Genomic DNA, 21081 nt, shown 5'->3' on the forward strand with positions numbered 1-21081 from the left:
GTGAACAATCATTTGAAGCCGGTGGCCAAATTAACAGGTCAACACAAAGACAACTCAACATGGTTGAATCTAGCACTCTTAAAATAATATTTAAAAAAAACCCAACCAGTTTGCTGTTCATTCATCTATTGCTAAAAACGACTTCAAGGTTAAATTCATTGGGAAATCCAAAATTCAATTGTGAATGAAGAAAAGGAAAAATAAAGTCTCAATTAATACTTCAGCAGAAGCAGAAAGTGTGTGAGGTTGTTGGGAGGTTACAGAGAATGAAGGATCCGTTTCTGTACAGCAGTACCGCTCCCTGCACACACACACCCCGGGGACGTTTCCACTTCTGCCCGAGCACAGAGCTCCAGTCGGGCCACACGTGGAGCAGAGAGGGAGCCTGGTGCCTGCCAAAGTGGTGGACCCATCCTAGCGCTCGGTGGCACAACAGCCAAACCACCCTCGTATCCGGCTGGAGCTGCTTTAAATGCGCCCTCGAGAAAGAAACGCTCCTGGTTCACAACAGAGCGAGGCTTCAAACCAAACCTACATGCGATCCTCATCACACCTTCAAATCATGCAGCCCATGTGAAGTCAGAAGAAGAGCACCAACACGGTTGTTTCATTATAAAACTTTATTGAATGTCTGTCTCCTGGGTCAGGATGGAATGATATGAAAGGAGTCTGTCTCCACAGAGATGAACATTAAAATCAGACATATGAGGAAAAAAGAAACTCGGTACTCTGCATCACGGCAGTCCATGTTATTCACTCTGCGTCCCTCTCCATGAACCCACTCAGGTTTGCTATGAACCACATCCCAGTCCTCACAACCACAGCAGTCCTTTTACAAAGAACAGGGCTCAAATTTGACTGCTCCACGTTAAACCTCTATGAGGACTCTGCATGAACTGTGAAGCTCAAACCACAGTGACCTTTCGATCAGGATCGGATCAGGTGAGACTCCATCTTTCAACAGACTCCGAGCCTTAATCTGGACCTTAATAAGAGTGGCCGCCATCCCCATCGCAGCAGTGCAACTTTGGCCTCATGATCATTGGCAACTTGTGAAATTTTGCTGAAATAAACGTAAAACAAGCTGACTAGCAAACCCCGTGGCAAAGGGGGTGTGGCTCTAGTGACCCGCCCTTACTGAGAGATCATAGGCTGGCCCCTGGCAAAGGGCGTGGCTTGATCACTGAAGTGGAAGTGATCTACATCCGTAATATGGACAGGCCATGGTTTGGCTGTGCGGTGAGTGGGGCATGTTGCTATAGTTTCAGCGTTCCAGGTGGCAGGCTGCCATTGCACAGTCTATAAAAACGCAGGTCATTCACCAGTCTGTACACTCCCTGAGAAAACGACGGCAGGTCCTGCAAAGAACAAGACATTCTACTTATTGTAGCTTTAAAATAAAAGATAAAAAAATCATGACAAGTCAAAGTCCAAGTGCTCACCCTCTCTGGTGTGAAGTTGCGAGTAAGTGTTGTGCGTTGGTGAGGGTCAATGCCGTGGCAGCCACTGACGAACTCCGGCAGGAAGGAGGAAAAGAACGCTGGGAAGTCGACGGCGGCCATGTTGTAGAGGGCCAGCGTGATGTCGTCCTGCAGGAGGTCGTGGCTCTTGTGCAGAAGGACCTGCAGCAGCACGTTTATGAAGTGGAACAGCATGGAGCTCCTGAAGAGCTTCTGATCGCGCAGACGCACGCACGCAGACGCATGCACGCAGACGCACGCACACACGCAGACGGCAGGGGGAGGGACCAGAAACACGAGGGAACCAACATTATACTGACAGTATACAGTAATAATATTTACATTCCGTTAAGGATACGCATTTGAAAAAATTATTGGACTTGACATGAGAGTGCATCTCACCCTGTGATAAAGTTTGTGTTTGGTGTTAAGAATTTCCAGGTAGCTGAGGTTCCGTTTGAAGATGTGGATATCTGGCTGAAGAAAAGACTGTCCAAACGCCTGTCAACCAAGACATAGTCCACTCAGAAACACCATCAGTTACTGCATTTTACATGAACAGATTTCTCCTGTGATGTCACTGCACCATTAGACAGAATCAAGTAAAAAAATAAAATAAAAATGTAAGTGTGTTCAGGTCCAGACAGACACAAATAGTACACACCTGTATGAAAACACATCAACTGGACAAGTGAGACTGCATTGGACAAGTGCTTTGCATCTGATCACAGAATTCATCCTATGTAATACAATAGGTCACATGCCCAAATCATGTAAATTAGCAATTATTAAACCTCTGATCAAAAAACCAAATCTTGATCCGACTGTGCTATCTAATTATATAGACCAATTTAATCATTCCATCATTTATATCTAAGATCATAGAAAAAGCTGTTGCCCAGCAACTATGCCTATAAATCTGCATAGGAATCACATATTTGAAAAGTTCCAATCTGGTTTTAGGCCCCATCACAGTACTGAAACAGCATTAGTCAAAGTAACAAATGATCTCCTCCTTGCTTCAGATCAAGGCTATGTATCTCTGTTAGTGCTTCTTGATCTTAGTGCAGCTTTTGACACAATTGATCATAGGATCTTGCTAGAAAGGTTAGAATGCTGGGTTGGAGTCTTTGGCACAGCCCTTTCATGGTTTTACTCTTACTTAACAAATCGCTATCAGTTTGTAGAGCTCAATAATATTCCATCCAAACGTACAAAAGTTAAATATGGGGTCCCGCAAGGCTCCATTTTAGGACCACTATTATTTACATTATATATGCTACCATTGGGCACAGTTATAAACAAAATGGTGTCAATTTTCACTGCTATGCAGATGACACAACTTTACATATCAGCCAAACCTGATGACAAACTCAGTTTAGGAAAAATTGAGGCCTGTGTAAGAGATATTAAATGCTGGATGTCCCTAAACTTCCTCCAACTTAATGAGGACAAAACAGAAGTTCTCCTCCTGGGCCCTAAGGCCTCAAAACAGAAAATTCCAGATCTAATGCTTAATCTCGCAGGCTACCCCATTACACCTGGCACAGTAGCCAAAAACCTAGGCATCATACTCGACTCTGACCTATCATTTGATAAATACATAGATAATACTACTAGGATAGCATTTCTACATCTCCGCAACATTGCTAAATTAAGAAATGCATTATCACAGGATGATGCAGAAAAATTGGTACACGCTTTTGTTAGCTCTAGATTAGACTACTGTAACTCACTACTGTCAGGATGTTCAAATAGGAATCTAAATAAACTTCAAATAGTTCAAAATGCCACAGCCAGAGTTCTGACCAGAACTACAAAATTTCAGCATATCAGTCCAGTCCTATCAGCCCTGCATTGGCTCCCAGTTAAATTCCGTATTGATTTAAAAATTCTATTATTAACTTATAAAGCACCGCATGGGCTTGCTCCTGAATACCTCTAGGAACTTATTTTCTACTATGAACCGCCCCGTCCACCAAGATCACAGGGTGCTGGTCTGTTATTAGTTCAACAAATTAATAAGGTAACAGCAGGGGGAAGAGCCTTTTCTTGTAAGGCCCCCCAGCTTTGGAACAACCTTCCAAAATGCGTCCGGGACTCTGACACAGTCATAATCTTAAGTCTAGGTTGAAAAACCACCTATTTGGTTTAGCGTTTGATAATTAACATCCCCCCTTAGATAAAGGTACAGATCCAGGGGTTCATAGACGAAGGGTTTTATGGTAGACTGGGGCGCTGGTGCCATCCTGTCACTGCTCGAGGTCACTCAAGTTTGTTGACAGTGCAGTGGATGGATGCCATTGTCTCAGAATGCCCCCAAGCCTATGTTACCTTCTGGTTCTGCCTTTTTAGCTAGGCTGTAATAGTTTAACTTAATGCCGGAGTTGCTGCCACACTCCAGAAATGTTTATAATTTCACCTGTCCTGTATATGTCCTCATACAGAGCTAATTTTCCCTGTTTCATTTCTCCACATGTCTGCCCGCCTGCTTGAGGAATAATGAGATGAGGAGAGACAAGCGATCCATTCTGGGCCGGCCACCTCCTGCCTAACCGGATGCCTACACCATGATGGACATTACTACATCTTTTCCTTTTCTTTCTGTCTAAATTGTTGTTGTTGTCATGGTGACCGGTGTCGGCCAGAGGAGAATGGGTTCCCTCCTGAGTCTTGGTTCCTCTCAAGGTTTCTTCCTCATGCCCTTAGGGAGTTTTTCCTTGCCACTGTCGCCCTTGGCTTGCTCACTGGGGGCTAGGACTCGGCACTTGTAAAGCTGCTTTGTGACAACAACTGTTGTAAAAAGTGCTATATAAATAAAATTTGATTGATTGATTGATTGATTTAGCACCTCCTCCAGCTGAGCCTGCTGCCCGTCTTCATACCTGCATGGCGGCAATGAACTGCGCCTGGTTCTCCATGTGTTCCTCCACTTCACTCCTCTGCACACTGCTCAGGACGGAGGTCTTGAAGAAGAACCTCCAGTTGTGATGGAGGATTTGGAATAGCAGCTCGAACATTTCGGCTTTGACGTCGGGACAGGAGTGCTGAAGGCAGAAGCAGGAAGTGTTGGCACCCTCAAAGCCAAGGCTCAGGTCTGAAGAACACGACAGGACGCTGGGAAGCTCTGAAGGTGCTCATGAAGATCTTACCTCCGCCACGATAGGGTACACCTGCTCCATACAGAGACTGAGTATACTGGATAACATGGGCTTAAAGGTCTGACCAGGTTCCTGAACCACAACCTGTACACACACACACACACACACACACACACACACACACACACACACACAATATTTAAAAAGTACACACAGTACACCTCTTGAAAGGCAAAAAACAAAGACGAAACATTGCAAGACGACTCTGTATAGTTAGAGTTTCATACCTGCAGAATCTTGAGGAATTTCTCCACCACTCTTGAGCCAGAACTGCCCTCCTGTAAGATGCTGACTGCCAGTTGTTCCCTGGGGCAATAGAACATTACTCATCAGAAACACCATCAACACGTCTCTCATGATCCTTGCTAGGCATGTTGGCATACTGATGCAGTCATAGACCAACCAGCCCGAATAACGCACTGTCAGGACCTTGGACATTTAGAAGCTCATTTTAACACAGAAAACCATCATCAATGCTAAATAAAGCAAATAAACCAATAACTAATGCATTATTTTTATCTGAATAAAATCCATAAACTTTTAAAGCACTGATTTTTCAGATCAGTGCTGCAGTGGTTTGCAGCGTTTGTGGAAGTCTAGGCATGCTGGCTGTACGCCGGGTGTAGTCAGCAGAGCGGCCGGGTTCTCCGCCTCTGGGGGGTGGTGCCTCTGGGGGGTGGTGCCTCTGGGGGGTGGTGCCTCTGGGGGGTGGTGCCTCTGGGGGGTGGTGCCTCTGGGCTGGAAGGGCTACCTGGTGAACATGCTGAGGAAGGTCTGAATGATCTGCTCGGTGAAGGCTGCCCCCATCTGCACACGCAGAGCCTGGAATAACGCGAGGAAGAAACTCAGCATCTCGTCCGTCACGTCTGAGGGGGGGCAGGGTGGGGGGGTGAGACATAGAACAGCAACAGTAGAATCACCGTCAAACAAACAAACAAACAAACAAATAAACAAACAAACAAAACCACCAACTAGCGCCGTGTGACGTTTGCGCCGCTGCTTTTTTTTACAAGCCCAAGTGCGGATTTGAGAAGCGACAGTTAACTGGTTTACGTGCTCATAGCAAATGGTGCTACTGCCATCAGGGTCATAGAGCAGAGGTCACGGGGTCAGGAAGAACAAGCTGGGAGCAAAGCGAACTGCCAGCATCACGATAGTCACAAGACTGTACCGTTCATCACTTCATTAATAGCAAAAGACTGCACAGGAGAGCAGGCTAGCCACTGGCTCGCTCTTTGTAGGTGGTTGCTTTTATATCCGCAGCTCGATCGTCCACAGTAACAAACCTTTAGTCACAACAGATGAAACATGAAGGACATGTTCGTACTCACTAACTGAATCAGCACTGGGACAGTTTATGATACCAAAAGCTATATTCCACTGGGCAGGGATTTGATCTTTACACAAAAGCATAACGGGCTGGCGTTCCTTTAAAAACCAATAGTGGCAGCACAGCGCCAACAGGAATAGCAAGAGCCCCGTGGCACGTTGGCAGGGTGGGTGTGGCAGCCGGGGGTGGAGCCAGTGCTGCCACCACCCTGATGCCCTGCGTCTCACCGGGCTGTTGGAGGTACAGACGGAAGAGAGCCAGGGTGACCTGGACGGACTCCTGCAGGCTCTGATAACAGATCTGTCTGGATTTGGTGGCTTCTCCCGATATGCTGTCCACGAGGTCTCGGAGTACACACAGGGTCTGTTGGAGCACCACCTTACCTGGGAAGGATGGAGGGAGTGTGGGTGAGTAGGTGGGTCAATGGGAGAGTCCAGAACACACTGAATAATTATATGGACTTGCACATTTCAACAGGGCTTAGGGACATTCCTGGTCTCCCATATGGCTTTGGAAGTATAAACCAATCATAAAAGGTGATGAGAAAAAGGCACAAGATGCTGCGAGTTCATTGGCCGAGAGTCGTGAACACTGACTTTCCCTCAAAAAGCAACTCTCTACTTCCCTCTAGAGGTCACATGGCCACGTTTCACCACGTTGTGGTGTCTGCTCACCACAGCAGACATGACCTAACAGCCAAACACCAGACCAGAGAAAGAACATCGAGAAATACGAGAAATAAGACCACCACACATCCAAGAGCTCATGGCTCTAACCATGTTTTGCAAGCGATAAAATTAAAATGTGTTCGAGAGGAAAAAAAAAAAGATTAGCATATTTTGAAGTAAGCAGATTGTTTCCATCAAATTTACTTTTATGAGATAAAATCATTTTACATAATGACAATTTACTCCAAAAAAACTGCTGTTGCACAAGTTTTGTTTGATGTAATGAAGTCTGAGTTTGGCGTGTTTCCATCCGGCATTTCTGGTATACTGCAAATTATGTTTTTGGCCTCCTTTACATATTTACATACACAGAACTGGAGAGTCTTCCTATTTACACATCACCCAATTCCCCACAGCTGATAACCTGAAAATTGCCTAAATGAAGCATTCCATTATATTTGTGCATTTTCCACTAGTCAAATGTTTTAGAGGACCCCATTTTCCTGTGTTATGTTTTATATTTATGCAGTTAATATATGAGCATACTCTAGACCAAAATATGATCTAACAAAAATTTTTAAATCAACTGAATAATTTGTTGACATTTTGTATGTTTTTGACTCATCAGGGTGAGTCACCTGTTGCAGATTCAACAGTTACAACTGTCGAGTTCACGCCACATCAGGCCACCTGCTGGCCAGTGCATGACCTGAAGCCCACAGTCTCCTCCTTGTCTTCAAATAGCCTGGAGCTTTGTTTTGGGTGACCGTTTAGATATTGGATGACCCCCCAACCGACCAGCCCTGGAGCGGAGGAGCGGAGGAACGCAGGTACCGCACGGCACTGCCAAATGCTGCCCAAACCACCGTCGGTTCTCCAGTGGCCATCGGGTCGTTCTGCCAGTTGAGCACCGGCTTTATCGACCCGACACATCTAACCTGCTGCTTCACGGTCAAAGCTCAGATGGGCTTCAACCAGTGTTAGCATCATGGGCTTGAAGGCGTTGTGCTGAGACCGACCTCGGAAGGCAAATTTGAAAGACGACAAGAGGTTGAATTACAAATTTGTCTTCTGTGGTCTGTTCTGACCTGCCCCTGTGAAAGAGTCCTTTGCATGTTGCAGGAAACTACTCACTGATACCATGGCTGATCTATACAATTAAGGATGTGTGTGTGTGTGTGTGTGTGTGTGTGTGTGTGTGTGTGTGTGTGTGTGTGTGTGTGTGTGTGTGTGTGTGTGTGTGTGTGTGTGTGTGTGTGTGTGTGTGTGTGTGTGTGTGTGTGTAACATGTGTTATGCACATTTGGTGAAATTTGAAATTTCAGGTTGAAGCTAAAATGCACTCCAACATTTACAGGTGAATTTAACGTGACCTCCTCTAAATATTTGAATGCACGTGTTCAAGTGTTTCAGTACAAGCTTAATGGCAAAATTCACAACTGTACACAACTGTATTAATTTCCTGGTTCAATTAGAATTGTTATTTCAACAGTCCTCATCGTGCTGTTCACATTTTGTCATCATGAGACCAAGACGACACCCAACAATTGATCAACAGCACCTCACTATTGCAAAGATTCAAACAGGATGTTCTCAGACGGAAGTGGCCACAGAGTTTAGAATATCACAGTGTCATCAGCAGGTTGCAAAAGAGACAGACAGACTGCAAGTCTTTTGGCCTGCATTTAGGCTGGACGAGGAACCAGTGGGCCTAAGTGATCACCGATGAAACTAGTCATGCCGAGCAGAAATAATGGCCACAATGGCCACTATGATGTTGGCTATGTCAAGGAGAGCGATATGCATCACTGTCACTAGTCAAGACTCTGATGGTGGTGTTACGGTACATCTAGTCAATACAGAACTGCCCTACACTTTGTGACAAGCAAATTACATTACATTACATGAAATAACATTCATCCAGTCATTGGGGTTCTGCATGAACAACACAGGCCCAGTTTCATCTTCAAGAACGATAATTTTCCAGCTCATGGAGGTTGGATCATTAGGTAACGGCTGATGGAGCCTGGTGAACCTCAAATGGAGCAGCCTGCACTTTCTCCAGAACTCAGGCCCATAGAACAGCTATGAGATCAGCAGAGTCGCCGCGTAGTGGCTCTTAACTCTGTACCGCTGAGCCTCAGAGACCTGCAGGTTGAGCTTCATGAAGAGTGGGACGCCGTGATTCAGCACAACTCGACCTCAGGCTGTAATTGATGAAATGAAATGAAATGTGCCATATTTTGTCGATTGTGATTTTTACACCCCAATCGAAATTTGTCCTCCGCTTTTAACCCATCTGTGCAATCAGAACACACAAACACACACACTAGTGATTACTAGGGGGCTGTGGATCACACGTGCCCAGAGCGGTGGGCAGCCCTAGCCCGGCGAGCAGTTGGGGTTAGGTGCCTTGCTCAAGGGCACCTCAGTCATGGCCTGTCTGGGAATCGAACCCACGACCCTCCGGTCACAAGACCAGTTCCCTAACCGCCAGGCCATGACTGCCCCATGCTTAAGGGCATACGAGGAAAACCCACCACTGGTGTTGACCTTTCTCTCTGTGGAATCACTAAACCAGGAAAAAAACCATCTAACCATGTCCAGTTATTGACAAAAATATTCAGTGTGAAACGGCCTTCAACCTCACGTGACATTCATAGGCCAAAATGTATGACGAGGTGTTCGCTAGCGCCCCCCAATGGTGTGAAGCATCACCAGATGGTACGTTTGGGTTAAAGGCTGACGCACTCACTGTTGGGATGGTGGTCCGGTGGGCGGGGCTGGAGGCGGTACTGATGCGTGAGGGTGCTGATGAGACGCGCGTGATTGGATGATCTGCTTGGCCACTGCTGCTCTGCCTCAGGCAGACTGGGCCATGGCAACAGGAGCATGTTGGACAGAGCTCTACAAACCAGCACATGAGCCTGTCACACACACACACACACACACACACACACACACACACACACACACACACACACACACACACACACACACACACACACACACACACAAATCAATTATTTCAGGAATAAGCACTTCCCCAGCCATGAGACATACATGTATACCAAAGAGTTGTTTTTTATTTCACACCAAAATAAATGAAGACACACACACACACACACACACACACACACACACACACACACACCTCCTGAGGCAGTCTGTGATTGTGGTTCTCCGTGATCAGGTTGAAGACGTTCTGGACGGCCGGCAACGACACCAGGAACACGGGCCGCACGGTTGTCGCCATGGAGACCAGAAGATGGCACGCAGACAACAGCAGTTTCTCAGGAACCTGCAGGACCAGCGAAGCGCACGAGAACATCGGCTGGAGCTCCACAGATTAGGAGGAGAGAGGACTGATAACATCATCTAAACATCAACATCAGCTAAAACAATACAGCAGACGTCCCACACATTAAATCAGTAAGTCCTTCACACTGCTGTTCCCACACACACACACACACACACACACACACACACACACACACACACACACACACACACCAGAGTCCCGCAGACCCACATTCCAGCAGCGGTGCCGATACCTTGGCGTTGATGAGGGGCGTGGTGGCCGCCATGCTGGAGGTGATGAGGTCCACGAACTGCGTTTGGTCTTGCTGACGCTGAACCTCGCTGCAGAACTGAGCCAGCCAATGAGAGCAGGCCTGCAGCGCGGCCAATGACTGCGCATGGCTGCAAAAAACGATTTATACAACATCACATTTTATACAAAAGACTTAAGGACTATAAATTAATAATCATGTTAAATGTGCATGTATATATAAAGAAAGGTTAATGATTTAAATACAACAATAGTAACAAATTAAAAGAAATTGCTGGTCATCTATAAACTGTGTGTGTGTGTGTGTGTGTGTGTGTGTGTGTGTGCGTGTGTGTATATAGTGTGTATAGTGTGTGTGTGTAGTGTGTGTGTGTACTTACACGTCTATGAGGTCCGGTTTAAGCACTGACGGTACTGCCGTCTCCACATCATAGAGGCTGATCTGCGACCCATAACACGTGACCTCCACCAGCCTGACGGGTCAAACACAGAACCACACACAGATGGAACCAGTAGCGGCCATAAGGAAGGAATTATTACACTCTCAAAAAAAAAAAAAAAAAACCTTTCAACATCCATTTCATGCCCTGGGGCCACTGGGTCAGTGTGTTTCTTTCCTTTAAACGGATGTAAAACCATCTGCCCTTCGCAGCCACACTGCCGTCGTGGTGACAGCGCCCTCCTGGCCGCCTCCAGACAGTCGCGGTCCACGTGTCACGCTCAAGGCGATCTGCGTGACCTCCACGGCTCCCTCTACTGGCCAGCCCCGCTCTGCCGTGACAGCAGCCCAACGCCAACCCCAGCAACCGCCACAGCTACATGAGTTTCGAGGTCCATTTTAAAAGGTTCTGCTACTGCAGGAGCAGCGCTGGGTGTCATAGCGCCTCCACGATGTCCCAGTGGCCCCTGTGCTGATGTGGTGGGCGGCCCAGTCTCACCAGTGAGGCCCCCAGAGGCTCCAATATGGTGACATTTTGGTCCCATTATAAGACAGCAAACCTGATACGTTTTTCTATATATAATAGCCTTGCTGGGAGTCTGATCAGAAGGATCAAACCATAATGAGAAATGTGAAAACCACAAGCCCGTTTTCAAAAGCAAGCAAAACACTGCCAACCAAATTATGTGTATTGGCTGGAACTTGGACGTTATTAGCAGAATGACCACAGGTTAACAGGAACAACAAGGTTGCAGTTAGCACTGCGGCTGAGCACAGAGGAGAGAGCTGCTGACCTCTGGACCACGGCCAGGGCGTCCCGGAAGCGAGCGTTGAAGACGTCGCCGGTGAAGAACTCGGCCAGACGTCCGACCGCCTGGAGCAGCGAGCTGAGGTCTCGCAGAGCGCAGTGTAGCCGTCTGCAGTCCGCCTCTGCCGTGATGTTCAACCTGCGACCTGCACAGAGAAACACACACACACGCATCAGAGTGACATTAATATACTCAACATAGGCAGAGATTCAATCTCAGTCAGTCCAACTCTTATTAAAAAAGTCATGCCATTTCCCTGTACTGCAGTCTCACAGACATGTCTGGTGCTAAGACACATGGTGCCTCTTCCTATTGGGAAGTTGTTGAAGATCACAAAACAACTCAATAAAGCTCCTTTTAAAAAAAGAAAAAAGAAAAACAGGAAACAGTATGGTTAACCAGTGCAAATGTATTTAACAGTAACATCTGAATGAGTCGGGGGTTTTGAAAGCTGAAGTGGTCTCCCCATGGGACAGAGCTGCTAAGGTTGTCCACCGTCCACAAAGTCTTGCTATGCACAATGAGAACTGTTGGAGAAACAGCCATTCTTACTAAGGCCCGAGCTGACACACAGCAAGCCGAAGAGCAACTGACGTCGTAAGCCCTCTGAGACAAACACACTTCAAACGCTTCACCACCACGCTACTTCTCTCCACACACGCGCACAAACACACACGTCTTCACAGCTTTCTTACCCTGCAGCTTACAACGTGTCAGCCAAATACAAGCAACTCCAGCCATTTCTAATTAACTTCGTATGGTTGTTTCAAAACAACAAACTCAAAAGTTTTGGCTAATTCCCATGGTAACAGGCAACTCCCTCATCAGCTGTTTGGGCAGAAGGCCCCGCCTCTTTTCTCACTTCATGCCATATGGGGGAAAAGCACATTTGTAAGTAGGCAAAGTAACCGACAAACGTAGATAACAGTGGAGAGTGACGAGAGAGACGCTGCACGCCCATCTTTGCGTGTGGATCCACCACCGTGCTTCTCTGTCCCGCTTTAGAACACGCTCGCTCCTACAGCCGTCACCGACACGCCGGCCAAGCCGCACACAGGGCGACCGATGACGACCGCGTCCACGCCAGTCAGAACGAATGACTAACCCACCGCATGAGGACAGTGTGGCAGGCAAACATTTGCATAACTGAAGCATTTGAAAAGAAAAAAAACCATGAGAAAACATGAAACTACTTAATAAGCTCAAGTTAGCGCTGCATATTAACTGGCAGTGCTGAAAGGCCACTGCCCAGGTGGATATGCCTGGACCCATAGTATTGTTAACCTTGTAAACCCTGTAAAGCTGCTTTGCGACAACTTGAGTTGTTAAAAGCGCTATACAAATAAACTTTGATTGATTGATTGATATACCACTGCCCAGGTGGATATACCACTGCCCAGGTGGATATGCTAATTCTACACCATGTGCATTTCCTGTGATTTGGAGTGCCCAGTGAAAGAAAGCCAGAGAGGAAAGACTACATGTGGAGAGAGGAGCGACTGCTTATCACCCAGCCCAGCTGTACGGACCAGCTCCAGCAGACACAGGAAGCCCCGATCACTACATGTTCCCGCCTTCAACGCCCCGTTTAACTACTGACCAGTTACCCACACCAGACATGCACACAGAAATAATTATATAGTGCGTGTGTGTGTGTGTACACAAATACATAAACCTATGGATGTCAAAATGCATTGATATAAAACAAGGCTCACTGGTTCCCGTGGTAACAATGAACTGCTGTAGTCCAAGATAAATGTCCAAGTCCTCCTGAAGCACTGGGAACTGAAACACACACACACACACACACACACACACACTGTGTTGATATCGGCAATATAACCCATTCTCACAGAAGAGGCTCGTGGTGATTCACTGAAGAATAAACGAGCTTTCATGTGAGTTTGTATTTTAATGAGTCTTTCTGAATACCTAATGAGACCTTGATAAAAGAGCATCACAAACAAAAGACCTGAGGAAAGAAAACAGATGGATCACATGTGCACGGCCCCCCTCCACACACACACACACACACACACACACACACACACACACACACACACACACACACACACACACACACACACACACACACACACACTTACCAGAATTGAAAACGTCTGGGACGGCAGCAGCTCCATCACCTTGGCAACCACCTCCAAACTCTGACGCAAATATCGCTGCCACTCCGTCTGTTGCTACAGCAACCAGAGAACAAGGGAAAGTTCAGCCCAGAGATCCCGCCCACTAGCTGCAGGCGTCCAATCAGGCGAGCTGGCCGCAGCCCCACTTACATCATCATCCAGGGACTCGTCGTCCAGCTCCTCCAGCTGACTCTGGTTCACTCTGAACTGGACCCGGTTCAGAACCTCCCTGAGCAGCAGGACCAGGGCGTCTTTGTACCTGCAGCGCACAGCCCCAAAATGACCCAGCCCATATCAGACACGCTCACACGCAGGGCACACAGCACCCGGGGGAGGCCAGGCCTCTGCAGAACGAGCCCGTCCACCGGGTCTGGGCCCGGGGGGAACAGAACCAAAACACCACACCACCGCTTCACGGAGCCACACAGTCCTGGAGACCAGCGCTACGGTGTCCCAGAAGGGCCAGGAGAAAAGCCCTGGAGGAGCCTTCCCATGAACGTAATGGCCGACTGCAGCTTTATCGCTTAAGAAAACGTGGCGAGCTGGTGGTGGTGAGAAACAGGTGCAACACTGCGCGTGTCATTAGCACAGCAGGAAGGTGTCTGCTCGTGGAAACGTCAGTGGACACACAAAGACGTACATTACTTCATCCTGGCTGTGTGTGCGTGTGTGTGATCTTTGTTTTACTCTGGGTTTATCTGCAGACTTTGGGGAAGTGAATGAAAACAGTTTTTATGGTTCAATGCTTAACAAATGTGTTCAACTGTGACCCAATCTCCTTTACCCAGTACTCCCAGCTATGCAGTAGCTTCAGCTGCCGGGTGGCCATTACCTTCGTTATGGGCTGCACGTTCACGTACCTGTTTAAAACGCTGTCTCTGTCAGCCAGCCGACTCCTGATCTTTGTGGTCAGGTAGTCCAGGAATATGCTCCATATCTCCAGACAGGACAAGTAGCCCTCGTGTGTTGGCTGGAAAACAACGTTCCAGGATCAGAACAGAGTGGCGAAACGGACGACACAGGTCAGGGTTTAGTGAAGGCAGCGCGGTCCGTTCACGTCTACCTGGTTGAAGGTGTACTTGAAGAGCAGAGCCAGAAACTCCACGAGAGGAAACTGGTGGTTGGACTCGATCCTCCTCAGATGGACGCTAACAAAGAGCCGCAGGAAGTCGGTGAACTTCTCCAAGTAACTGAAGCGGAGGAAGAGGGTGAGAGGGTGAAGAACACAGGAGACGGAAGGCATCGTTGTGAAGCTGCTGTGTGCGGCCTGCGCGTGACGGGTTCGTGTGTGCAGGTGAACGCTCTCCGCTGCTGTGTGCGGGCTGCGCGTGACGTGCGCGTGACGTGCGTGACCTCACCTTTCATCCAGCTCCTGCAGCCGGTTCTTGACCGTGTGTGTGTTGACGTGCGAGTTCGTGAGTCTCTGCAGCAGGTAGAACGTCTGCTGAAACATCCGCAGCAGAAACTCCTCAAAGTCCAGAGGGACGCAGTTTTTACACATCAACTCGTTGATGCAGTTCATCGCCATCACGCCCAGCCGGGCTCGGTCCGCGTGGCCCACCATCTGGCCCGTCCTTCCCTGCCCCTGGCTCCCGTTGGCCAGGAGACCGCTGGGGGCGGAGTCCCCGTTGGAGGTGGGCGGGGGCTTGGCCTTGACTGGCGGCTGGCAGCCAAAACGCGCAAAGTGGAAGATGGAGGCCAGCAGGGCGGGCGTGATGGAGGAGGAGAGAGGGATCCAGCTGAAGAGGTGGGCCAGGCACTCCAGCGCCAGCAGACACAGCGTGGCGCTCTCCAGCGCCAGACCCGCCCGAGCGCCGTCTCCCACCAGCGCACCTGCGGAAGCCGGCCATGGGCCACGGAGAGAGAGAGAGACAGTCACAAATCCACCACAGGGTCCCCCGTCAAGCAGCCGATAGCAGGCACGTCTCCAGGACACCAACAGGGTGGGCCTGCTGTGTGACGGGTCTCTCACATATGCCCTCAGAAAGGAACACGCCAAAGCTCAACGCTCTGACAAACTCTTGCGAATGCTGCAGGAAATCAAATGTGCGAAGACACTGGCGAGATACAGAGAGGGGAGAGTGGGGCTTACTCGTCTCTCTTGATGTGGGTGACGGAGGGGGCGTTGAAAATGTAACACTGTGCTTGTTCCAAACGGTTTCCAGAATACCTAAGAACCAGAACGAAATGTTCACCAATTTAGCATCATCGCTATCGGATCACACGGACCCAACCTTCGGGAGCCGTCTTCTACATGAATAATAAAAGATCTTAGAAGATTAGACTTCTCGGTTGGACTAACGGGTGTTCAGTGGCCTCACCAGTTAGTAAGTTTAGTACAGTGGGGATTTGCTCCAGCAAGAGTTTCTTCAGTTCTTCTTTCCGGGCAACACTGAGATCTTCCCTCGGACACACCAGCTCCTCAGACGTCATCTTCAGCAGGACCAAGCCCAGCGGAGCGAGGGAGGGTGACTGCACCAACTAACACACACACACAAAAAGACGTCTGGGCTCAATTCAGACCAGCAAAGAAAGGCACCCTGCAGTCTCGTGTACCACTAGGTTGAAGACAGTATCCGATCACCTTTGCAAAAATACTAATACTCATTCAGCAAAGATGAATATATACCTTGAAAAACAATAAAACATGTAGGATCTCAACGCTGGTGTGTCACATGTACCTGTAATGTGTTGCTAAAGAATTCTTGGTAGAACATTGGCCAATCTTGGCGTCCGATGTCCACGATGACTTTGCACAGCTTGTTTCTGATGAAGAACGGCAGCTGAGCATGCTGGGACAGAAGCAGCTTGGGCAAGCAGCTGCGCAGCTCCGCCTTGTCCTCACTGGCCACGCCCACCCACATTTTATTCACCAGGTTCTAGAGAGGAACCAAACATCAGGGTCACCGTATGAGGGCTGACAATATCTCCGCGAGCCTTTGATAAAAGAACGTGCGTCTACAGACACTGCAACAAATCACCGGTAACCATAAATGAACGTTACATAACGCACATGTGGAGGTGTGTGTGTGTGTATACTGACCTCGAACACCGTGAGGCTGTACATCATGACATATTCGTTCCTGCTGTTGGAGAGGAAGTAGAGGCAGTGCCTCCATGAGGCAGGCTGCCCAGCAAAACTGTTCAGTAGCTCCTCTGCAAAGATAAGTGCAACACAACAACGTTCATCATTAGCGCTCGACGAGGGTCTGACCACGCCAGCGTGATGAAGGGCGTTATGGTACCGCCAGCTGTTAACGTGTGGCTTAGGTGACAGGCTGTCGACCGCACAAGACCGAAACAGCAGAGAGAACTCAGAGCAGTGGAATAAGTACACTAATGACATGAAATAAACTGATATATGTACTCAACATACGCTGAATTAGAAACACTTGCTTTAAAGGGACATCTAATTATTGCGCTTTGTGACAATGTGTTGTGAAAAGCGCTTTATAAATATATTTGATTTGATCTACCTTGTAAGTGGCTTTAACAGTATATAACTACAGAATCTTGCCCATCTGTTGACATGCACAACAGGATGTATCCAGTATAAATCCTTAAACAACAGATTTTATTAGTACCTTACCAGACAGATCCCTATAATATACGAATTGTGAACATATAGCCAACCTTCCGATGGATATTTGGACTAAATTACTAGCTCGTGTTCATGAAAGACTAGCTGCCTAGCAAACAGCTTCCTTCCAGACATGTTCAAACAACCAGGGGTGAAGGCAAGAAACACTTCAGAATTTAAAAGGTCACAGCTGGTGAGTGAGGACGGCTACAAGTCTTCAGTGCCTTTGATTGTATTTATTTTGTGTTTAAATAAAAACATAACGTTACATTGTGATTTCAGTTCACAGAGTTCAGTTCACACACCACTTCTGATTTTGCCACATTTTAATGTAGATTTAATTGTTATTAGATTATTTAAATTTGACTCTATTATAGATTAAATAAGTGTATTATTAAATAATTGTCCTTGAGATTTCTCCATAATGTAATTGTAGTGCAACTGTAGGGCAAACTGGACTAAGGAAGACAAACACTGTTTTATAAAAGGTCCCACAATTCTGCATGTCAGGACCTAAGCAGATTCATTACAGCCCAAAGGAACTCTCTGTAGACCATCATGACAAAACTGTGATGAGGCAGTGATCTGTAGAAGAGTAAAAACCCATTTGTGAAGATTCGAGTGTCCCAGGAGGCCTCTATAATTTGAAATGAAGATTTGGAACCACAAGGACTCTTGCTGGAATTGACTGCTTAGCCAAACTATGCAACCAGACACGAAGGGACTTGAAGGCACCAAAAACCCAGACATATCCTCTACAAACACTCAACACCTCCTCCAGTCAACCCCCAATGACAGAGCAGCTGGACAAAAGTCACTCTTAAGCAAAAAGGGACAGGACAGCCCACTGTGAGTTTGCCAAATGACATTTAAAGCACTCCGACCCAGGTGCTCCTCAAGCTGCAGGGACAGAGAACCTCCTCAGAACTGAGGGAAGGATAAACGCAACCAAATACAGAGAGTCCCTGGAGGACAAGCTGCTCCTGAGCGCACACACGTCCTCTGGTGTGTGGCTTCACCTTTCCACAACGAGCAGACGCATACAGCCGAGGCAAAGTTAGGGACGAGTGTATGTGAGGCCCAGTCAAAGTCCTGACTTAAAACCCATAGAACAGCTATGGAGAGAACTGAAGATGGTGGTTCACATGCACTTTCTATCCAGTCCTATTGAGATTATGTGCCAGGGAGAATGCGCTAAATTGCCTAAATGTAGGTGTGCAAAACCTGTAACAAATGAGGCACGTTGCAGAACTGTAATATCTACCACAGTTAGATACAAATGACCAAAGCCTTCGGTTTTCCACGGGTTCTATTAAAATGTATTGCTGCATAAATGTGCCTTCTTTGCCTGTGTGTTATTGTGCATGCATGCATGAAATGAGCCATATTTGTCAATTGTGAATTATGAATTTACACCCCAATCGAAATTTGTCCTCCGTATTTACCCATCTGTGCAATTAGAACACACACACACACACACACACACACACACACACACACACACACACACACACACACTAGTGATTACTAGGGGGCTGTGGATCACACGTGCCCAGAGCGGTGGGCAGCCCTATCCCGGCGCCCAGGGAGCAGTTGGGGTTAGGTGCCTTGCTCAAGGGCACCTCAATCATGGCCTCAGGTCTGGGAATCGAACCCACGACCCTCCGGTCGCAAGACTAGTTCCCTACCACCAGGCCATGACTGCCCCTTGTGCATGGATGTACACACACTACTGTTGTAAAAATAAGAGTTTGGGTTTAACAAAGCATGACACTGACTAAATTAGTAATAAAATTGTGAAGATGTTTATATCTCTTATACGTTGCAGTTCAAAAAATGTTAAGAAGGAAACTTCACATGCAACCAAGTTCTGAAACATGCTGTACATAAAAGCTGAGGGTTTCAGTGGAGCAAAAGACCTTCATAAAGGAGGTGATGAGCTTCCCTTGCATCTTAAACACAAGGCGATAAACGAACATCCTTCCCCAAAGGAGGCGTATGGGCTCAGACTCACCAATTTCTCTCTTGCGATCATTGGTAGTGCAGCTGTGGAAAAACTCGGTCATAAGACTTTCAAGAACACGCAGAGAAGCGTCCTCCGCCGCCTTTAGGAGAGAGATGAAAATGAGAGAGTGATCAAAACGAGTGGGTCAGAAAATAAGGCGATGTCTATTGACAAGACCGAGTGGCTTCAGGTCATATGCAATCACATCAAATATCACATTTTTATTTGAACGTTCTCACAAATCAACTTCATTGAATGCAGAAGGTTTGCACAATATTTGTGTATGTGCGTGTGTGTATGTTGTATGTATATGCACGCGCACACACACACACGTAAAAACGAGGAAGAGGGTTTAAGGAAGAGGTCTATCGCGAGCTGCTGCAGCTACACGCGCGCGCCCCGGGTCTGCGAATTCTTCGTATGAGTCACGACACGTCGCGAGCTGCTCCACGCGCATAGTTCACACCGGGGCGGGGGCGCGTGACGGCGCGTGACGGTACAACCGGACACCGTCTGCGTTAGATGTCTTGAAACGCTGTAGCGCTTCCGACCCAAGAACGGCACCGTTATTTGGGCCGTACTAGCAACGTAACCCGAACTGTTCCGATTTTACTGTAAAGCACCAGAGGAGAGACTGATGACGGCGTGAAGAGTCCTGCAAGAGGGAAAGAGAAACTACAACAGCACGGGGGGGAAACACACACACACACACACACACACACCCACCAGCACAGGGGGAGATACTCACACACACACCCGAATAAACACCAGCACAGGGGGGATAACACACACACACACACACACACACACACACACACACACACACACACACACACACGAATAAACACCAGCACCAAACCATAGAACATGTCTCTGTCTTCTGGCATTTAAACGCGAGGTGTCATCAGTTCATAATGAAAGAAGGAAGCGTTAATGGACGGAACCACCGGGCCTCTGGTGCATTAATGGGTTAAACACTACAGTGCATTTAAACTAAACCCACTGGTGCAGCGTCTGGTGTGTGTGTGTGTGTGTGTGTGTGTGTGTGTGTGTGTGTGTGTGTGTGTGTGTGTGTGTGTGTGTGTGTGTGTGTGTGTGTAAGGACGTGGACTCACCATGGCCGCTCCGTCCGGTGCCTACACGTCCAGATGAGGTTCGGGCTTCGGGCTCATGGTGCCCACGTCGCGACGGGCCCGAGAGCACCGAGACGGTTCATCACAGTTCCGCGGGATCGCGCCCGGTTCGGTGTCTGGACCCTGCAGAACCAGGACCCTGCGGTCCACCCGTGTCGGTCCTGCTGGACTCACAACCACCGCGCCGCCCCGACCGAGCTGAAACACGCACTTATAACGCCCCAAAAACAGACTCGCCGCGCCGATAGTTAAAACTCACGTATCCGTGTCCTAAAACAGGACGGTGTGTGTTTTATATCTCACATACAGTAACCGGGCCGCTCCTGTAGTTCCGAGCCGCTCGTGCAGGCCTCGTCGCTTCCTCTGCCTCGCGCCCCTCCCCACCGGAAGTGAACTCGTCATCTCGGGCCGGATGAAACCGGCCGCGGCGAGACGAGCCGCGTAATCTCAACCGTTTAGACCCAAATAACTTCATCAGACGTGTTCATACCTTCTGTTTATGTTAATACGACCCTAAATGAACCACATAACAGGACATGTTACAAAGAGAACGTTTCTAAATAATTAATTGTAGTGTATTGTAATGTAATAGACAAGTTACATGTTTGTTTTTTGGCTCCTTCGAGCAGATTTAACGTTTCCTCTGTACAAGAGAAGCTTCGTTTGACTGCACAACTCTCGGGGTCACCGAGGTGGAGGCACTTTGAGTCCCTCATCATGTAGACAATCGATACATTATCAGACTGACGTGAAGAATCAGGAAATCCCCATTCTCTCTTCTC

The 21081-nt window shown here is 47.9% G+C and overlaps 1 protein-coding gene across 1 annotated transcript; it reads right to left on the minus strand.

The window, feature by feature from the left end:
- Positions 1 to 601: 601 nt before the first annotated feature.
- On the minus strand, positions 602 to 20694 carry xpo6 (exportin 6). The gene is made up of 25 exons (XM_076988650.1): positions 20282 to 20694; positions 19176 to 19266; positions 16625 to 16737; positions 16263 to 16460; positions 15903 to 16062; positions 15674 to 15751; positions 14940 to 15414; positions 14645 to 14771; positions 14442 to 14551; positions 13732 to 13840; positions 13543 to 13635; positions 13153 to 13222; positions 11423 to 11582; positions 10570 to 10662; positions 10173 to 10320; positions 9773 to 9919; positions 9374 to 9545; positions 6179 to 6334; positions 5373 to 5487; positions 4849 to 4927; positions 4613 to 4705; positions 4346 to 4507; positions 1863 to 1961; positions 1443 to 1673; positions 602 to 1358 (listed from the first exon to the last, which is right to left on the minus strand). Exons 1-25 carry the CDS (start codon positions 20282 to 20284, stop codon positions 1257 to 1259), a joined length of 3384 nt encoding a protein of 1127 aa, XP_076844765.1. The 5' UTR covers positions 20285 to 20694; the 3' UTR covers positions 602 to 1256.
- Positions 20695 to 21081: the final 387 nt, after the last annotated feature.

This window comes from Brachyhypopomus gauderio, unplaced genomic scaffold (genome assembly GCF_052324685.1).
Source record: "Brachyhypopomus gauderio isolate BG-103 unplaced genomic scaffold, BGAUD_0.2 sc63, whole genome shotgun sequence".
Lineage (NCBI taxonomy): Eukaryota > Metazoa > Chordata > Actinopteri > Gymnotiformes > Hypopomidae > Brachyhypopomus > Brachyhypopomus gauderio.